Source organism: Squalius cephalus (assembly GCF_949319135.1).
Source record: "Squalius cephalus genome assembly, chromosome: 11".
NCBI classification, from domain to species: Eukaryota; Metazoa; Chordata; class Actinopteri; order Cypriniformes; family Leuciscidae; genus Squalius; species Squalius cephalus.
In genome coordinates, this window is record NC_137132.1 from 3,458,265 (window position 1) to 3,465,764 (window position 7,500).

General features: G+C 33.7%; 1 protein-coding gene across 2 annotated transcripts in view; it reads right to left on the reverse strand.

Annotated features, from left to right (window-relative positions):
* dgkd (diacylglycerol kinase delta) overlaps positions 1-7,500 on the reverse strand; it is a 46,730-nt gene that overhangs the window by 20,326 nt on the left and 18,904 nt on the right. For both annotated transcript variants that reach the window (XM_079886592.1, XM_079886593.1), the window contains 2 exons: positions 3,819-3,923; positions 2,443-2,575 (listed from right to left, as the gene is read on the reverse strand). In XM_079886592.1, the coding sequence (XP_079742718.1) occupies positions 2,443-2,575; positions 3,819-3,923 (238 nt within the window). The remainder of the gene's footprint in view (positions 1-2,442; positions 2,576-3,818; positions 3,924-7,500) is intronic.

Sequence of the window (7,500 nt, forward strand, 5' to 3'; positions counted from 1 at the left end):
GATATAAAGTCGCAATTATGTGTTATGAAGTCAGAATTATGAGATATAAACTTGCAATTGCGAGAAATACACTTGAAATTCTGACTTTTTTTCTCAGAATTGCATGTTTATATCTCGCAATTCTGACTTTATAATACGCAATTGGGAGATACAAAGTCAGAATTGCATGAAATAAAGTCGCAATTGCGTGTTATAAAGTCAGAATTGCATGATATAAAGTTGCAATTGCGTGTTATAAAGTCAGAATTGCATGATATAAAGTTGCAATTGCGTGTTATAAAGTCAGAATTGTGAGATATAAACTATTCTGAGGTAAAAAAAAAAAAAAAAAAGCGTCTTTTTTTTCCTTAGAATTGGACTTTATATCTCACAATTGTGAGTTTATATCTCACAATTCTGACAAAAGATGTCAGAATTGCGAAGTATAAACTCGCAATTATGTGTTATAAAGTCAGAATTGTGTGATATAAAGTTGCAATTGCGAGAAAAAAAGTCAGAATTCTGTCTTTATAAAATGCAATTGCGACTTTATTTCATGCAATTCTGACTTTATATCTCGCAATTCTGACTTTATAACACGCAATTGCGACTTTATTTCACGCAATTCTGAGAAAGAATTGCGAGATGTAAACTCGTAATTGTGAGATAAAAAGTCGCAATTATCTTTTAAAATGTTTTATTCTGTGGCGGAAACAAGCTTCCATACTTTCGTAAACTTTAAAGGTCCAGCTATAATATTTCAATTTGAATACAGTTGATATAATGTGTTATTTGCAAGCTATATACCAAGAAACATTTTGAGATCATGCACTCCAGGCAAATTTATTTCCAGGTAAAGTGGGCCGGCTGGTCTGGTAAAGTGGGCCATCCCCGATTTATCAAAAATTATCCTGTATCTTAAAGGAGAAGTTCACTTTTAAAATGAAAATTCTGTCATCATATACTCACCCTCATGTTGTTTCAAACCTGTATGAATTTCTTTCTTCTGCTGAACAGAAAGGAAGATATTTAGAAGATTATCAGTAACCAGACAGTTTTTGGGTCCCAATGACTTCCATAGTATTTTTTTTTCCTACTATGGAAGTCATTGGGACCCAAAAACTGTCTGGTTACTGATAATCTTCTAAATATCTTCCTTTCTGTTCAGCAGAAGAAAGAAATTCATACAGGTTTGAAACAACATGAGGGTGAGTATATGATGACAGAATTTTCATTTTAAAAGTGAACTTCTCCTTTAATAAAAACACTTAAGTTAAGTTTCTCTAAACACTTTAAATGAACTTAAAGTGTGTCCATATTTTAAAGCGTCATATTCTGCATTTACATTTTGCTCCTCTTATCCTTTCTTCACTCCAGATTAAACGTAATGCCTCGTCTTATTTTCTGCTCTTTATAAATAAAAAAGTAGATTATACATGTCCGCTATAAAATAATCAATGAATGACAATTTATTTAATGAATTTGAGTATAATTACTGAAGGTTAAAGGTCACCCACTTTACCTGAATAGACGATACACTGGCCCACTTTATCTTACACATTCAGCCAAAGTGGACCAGAAATATTTAAACACCATAACACATTTTAAAACAGTTCATTCATTGCATTTCATTCCCTGTTAACTGTAGTAACAAACAAACCAGGAACTCTCACAATAATATTTGTTTACATTTAGTGAGCAACCTTATAAGTTCGAAAATAAAATCTTAAATCGGAGGGTTTTCTACCTTTAACCACACCCACCAGTGACTATTTTATCATTTAAAGATATAGCGTCTCTTTAATTAACCCCTTTAGTGTCACCCATTTAGTTGCCCATATATATTTAGAACAATAATATCTTAGTAAAAACCTAAAGTAATATTGACAAACTATATATCATTTGAAAGATTACAATCTCTAGTTTTCATATTTGGTGGCTGTTTTTTAAAATAATTAAATTATAATTACAGAGGAGCAGTAATTTATCAATTTGCAACAAGAATATTTCATATTCATTAGGCGTGTTTAGGCCTTTATTTTGAAATAGAAATAAACATGAAAAATCATGAAAGATTGGTAGAAACCTCAGTTTGTTTAAAAGTTCAAAAGATAACACCAATTAAATTTTATGAGAAAAAAAGGTCTGATAATGTTTTGAATATATAGAAAAATATTATGGATTCTCGATTTGTGTTGCGGCTTCTTTAAAACAAGACCAACCATACGTCTATATTCCAAAGCATTCTTGAATTACAACCATTTAAGTTTGGATAGTGATTTTCATGTCTATGCGGAAAAAGGGGGGGTGGGGGATGACAGTAAAGGGGTTAAAGGCCACTGTCATGCTCTGGAAGTGTAAACCCATTGAGCACAGTACAATCAAAACTTAAACGGCCCACTTTACCTGCATTCCCCCTACCTATACTGATCAAATCAAAACTCATGAGTGTGAGTGACAGACCTTCGCAGGACAGCCCGTGAGAGGTGACTCCGGACAGAGCCTCCCGGCAGACGTTACAGTACGTGGGGCGAGCGTGGGAACAGGCGTACCAGTTATGCATCCCAGAGAAATGATCCATACTGAACTGAGTGGACTAGAGCAGAGAAACAAGCATGACACTGATCAGAAGTGGCGTTTATAACGGTACAAAAGAGTCGATTCCAAATAAATGCTGTTCTTTTGAACTTTCTATTTATCAAAGAATCCTGAAAAATAGAATGTGTCACAGTTTCCACAGAAATATGAACTGTTTTCAACACTGATAATAATCTGAAATGCTCCTTAAGCATCAAATCATAAATAATAAATTACACTTTACTGTATATTCACATAGAAAACAGCTGTTTTAAATTGCAAAAGTATTTCACTGTTTTTACAGTTTTTTTTTTTTTTATCAAATAAATGCAGCTTCGGTGAGCAGAAGATGAAAATTATTTTATTTTTCAACCCCAGACTTTTGTAAAAATTTATTTTTCAACCCCAGACGTTAGAAAAAACATATTTTTCAACGCCAGACTTTTGTAAAAATTTATTTTTCAACCCCAGACTTTAGAAAAAACATATTTTTCAACGCCAGACTTTTGTAAAATATATTTTTTCAATCCCAGACTTTTGTAAAAAATATTTTTTCAACCCCAGACTTTAGAAAAAACATATTTTTCAACGCCAGACTTTTGTAAAAAAATATTTTTTCAACCCCAGACGTTAGAAAAAAACATATTTTTCAACCCCAGACTTTTGTAAAATATATTTTTTCAATCCCAGACTTTAGAAAAAACATATTTTTCAACCCCAGACTTTAGAAAAAACATATTTTTCAACGCCAGACTTTTGTAAAATATATTTTTTCAATCCCAGACTTTTGTAAAAAAAATATTTTTCAACCCCAGACTTTAGAAAAAACATATTTTTCAATCCCAGACTTTAGAAAAAACATATATTTCAACCCCAGACTTTTGTAAAAAATAATTTTTCAATCCCAGACTTTAGAAAAAACATATTTTTCAACCCCAGACTTTAGAAAAAACATATTTTTCAACACCAGACTTTTGTAAAATATATTTTTTCAATCCCAGACTTTTGTAAAAAATTATTTTTTCAACGCCAGACTTTTGTAAAAAAATATTTTTCAACCCCAGACTTTAGAAAAAACATATTTTTCAACCCCAGACTTTTGTAAAATATATTTTTTCAACCCCAGACTTTTGAAGGGTAGCGTAAGTTATTCAAATCTGTGGTATAACCTGTGGTATGGAAAAAGAGACTTTGGAGTAATGCATTTCTCTAATAAACACTTAACAGAAAGTAAAAACGTTTCACTAGATGGAGAATCTCACCTCGAAGTGTTCTCTGTTCTGAACACTCTTCAGCGCTGCGATCCATTCCTCCATTTCTTTCCTGTTTTCCGCACACAGAATCAGCCGACGACACGGAGTGATTACCTACAGAGAGAGAGAGAGAGAGAGAGAGAGGGAGAGAGAGAGAGGGAGAGAGAGAGAGAGAGAGAGGGGGAGAGAGAGAGAGAGAGAGAGAGAGAGAGAGAGAGAGAGAGAGAGAGAGAGAGGGAAAACTCAGGAGTTGGTCATGTGAAACTGAAGAGATCGGAATAGATTTGTTCAAGTGTAATAAGCTGCTTTATCCACACATAACCTTTAATGTGTGTGTGAGCAGCAGAAACATGTGTTTCTCCTACAAACTGAGGCAAAGGAACAAGGAACACACTGTCCACAGTCTCTCTCACACACGCGCACACACACACATGCACACACACACACCTCGAGCAAAGAGCTCTTGTTATTCAACTTACAGGGTGCCAACTAGGGCTGGGTGACAGAGCAAACATATCTGCAATGATTTTGCTAGTTATATGACATCACGCAAGCATAAGAAAAATTATTGCAATGAGATTTTTATTTGGCCATTAAGTTTACCGAAATACCGTGACATTATATTAGTTTCACATTTCTCCTTTTTTTAGCAATTCATGATTAGTAGGAGAGTGCCTAGCAACAAAAGCATTAAGATCAGATCAAGAGTGAGTCAAACAAATAGTTAGCATTATTATTATTACTCAGAAATGTTCCCTCAAGTTTTAGTGCATATGTTTTTAATTATAATGTAGTTTCCATTGGTGCATATAAATAAAAACGATTAAATACTCATAATAACCAGTGTGAAAAAGGGTTGATTAGTTTTAGATAATGCATTTAACTTCTTGCATTAGGTGACACTTTCAATGAGGTCTCATTTGTAAATATTCGACATGAACTAACAATGAGCAATATATTTTTACAGCATTTATTAACATTCATTTGTTTAATGTTTGTTCAAAGTGCATTGATTTTTGATTTATATATATACGTCTGTTATAGGACAACTTAGTTTGAATAAACGAGCAGACACTGATTAGCTATTTGATCGCCTAAATTAAAAAAAAAATAAAATAATATTTGTGTAGTGTTCAATGTTGTTATCGATAGAGATACGCGAATGGGGTATTATTTCGTCTGCAACCGCATCACAAAACTCATCATCCGCACCAAAGTTTTTTGACCAAATTTCAAAGCCGCACCCGCCCGCCATCCGCTGATTGTTTTGCGGTCTATGGACGATGCAATGCTCTGCTGATGCGAGCCGCAAGAAAGCCCTTGTCTGTTCTAGAAAGGATGCAGCAAAGATATTTAATGATAATGTATGAGGCGTAGGCCTACGCTGAGTTTCATTCATTTACCATGAGATGCGCTCTAGTTCACAATGCAATGCAATGCAAGTGAACGCGGCGCACCAGCGCCTTCATGTCACGGTTATTATATTGTCATTTGCTTTTTATTTATTAAATACATGCAATTGGTTGATGAAACATTTATTAAAATTAAGATACAATTTGTACAAAACGAAATTCGCTTTAAAGAAAGGCTTTTAACAATGCAAGTGAACGCGGCACGCTGGCGCCTCAATGTCACGGTTATTATATTGTCTACTATATTTGCTTTTTATTTATTAAATACATGCAACTGGTTGATGAAACATTTATTAAAATTAATATACAATTTATACAAAACAAAATTCGCTTTAAAGAAAGGCTTTCTACAAAGAAAAACTTAGTGAAGTGGTAAAAATCATGTCTGACGATTTACAAAACAAAACTTGGTACTTGGTACTTGGCGTTGGTACTTGGCAAAGAATCAAATACAGTTGGAAACGACGTAGACCATTAATGACACAGACTGTTAACAAGTGTTTAAACATTCTCTATGATAAAAAATGTTTGTAAAAAATATTTTAAACTATAACCGTGTTCAACTATAACCGTCGGTCTCACGGTTATATACTAACCGTCACACCCCTATATAAATAAAAAATCAATGCACTTTGAACAAACATTGAACAAATTAATGTATGTATATGTATTAATGTATTAATTAAATTAATGTATATGTATTAATGTATAGTATGCACGATATATCGGCCACCATATCGGTATCGGCCGATATATGTTCATCTTTAATGTTATCGTTATCTGCCCGATAAGTAAATTTGTCCGACATATTAAAACCTATAAATAATGTATTTTTTCGTTCAGCTGAGACGCTTCAGATGTGCACTGTTCAACATGATGGTTTTAAATTGCTTGAAATATGATTGTAATCACTTCAAAAAAGGAAAATACAGTAAAGTGCAACATGTGCTGTCATATCGGCCACATAAAATTATAATGAGAACATCATAATTGTGTGTTTGGGACGTGGCTTTTAATGGTGAGGCTTTTGTTTTTGTAATCAGGCTCTCAAAAATTATATAAAAACTTGGATTTAGATTTATCAGCCAATATATCGGTTATCAAATGTAAAGTATTATCGGTTATCAGTATCGGCCAAGATATTAATATCGGTGGATCCCTAATATATAATATATATATTTATTTATTTATTTAAATTAAACCTTCAAATTTCTAAGAGAGTTAGAATGCAAAATAGAATCATGTTTACTAGTGTGTGTGTGTGTGTGTGTGTGTGTGTGTGTGTGTGTGTGTACGTCAACTTCCCAATCCGTTTCCTCCAGCTGCTGACAAAGACCCTCTGTTCCCACACGGATAAAAATAACTCGCGCCTTTCCTCCGCCAGCACACACACACACACACACACACACACACACACAAACCGATCATATTATTCATTTGGCAGAGGAGTACACAAGCTGCCTCATAAAACCAGCTAAAATACGCAGACACATGTATCAGCTGACACACAGCGTCTGCTTAATGTCTTTGATGTAGATCTTCAAGCCACTTTCATCACACACACACACACACACACACACACACACACATTATCAGCACAGCTGAACCGTGTCATACGACTCAAACCGCTTTTGGGGTTCAGTTGCATAAGCTGAATTGATCCTGTTTTCAACACTTTAACACACAGCTGCGACACTAATCTAATCTAATAACACACCTAATGAAATATCAGCTTCACACTAATCTGTATAAATGATGCAATATAAATAAACCGTGACTTACTCTCTCATTTAACCCCAACATTTTAGCACTGCGTTTCACATGTGTGAGGATTAATTACTGTGTAAAGCATGAAACAAGACAACCCAAAATATTGACCTTAGATTAACAAGCACAAGTGTGAAAAGCACATCTGATTGGCTGACAGACTTTCTTATTCGGTTTAAAGGTGAAGTTTGACATTTTCTGGAGGTTTAAACAGAGTCACTAAAAGTCAGGGTAACAGTTTACAATATGGTCCCATTAGTTAATTAGTTAACTATGTGCAACTATAGCTGACGCATTTATTAATCTGTGTTCATGTTAGTTCATGTTATCTGAGATCCATTAAATAATATTAACAGATATAACTTTCATTAAATAAGATCAATAAATGATTTAGATGTATTTTCATGGTTAGTTGATGTTAAAGTCCCCCGTAGTCAATCATTTAATCCCTTAAAACTCATCTTTGATCACCAAAATTACATATTTAAACCTTTTTTCCTTCTTCATGCCTT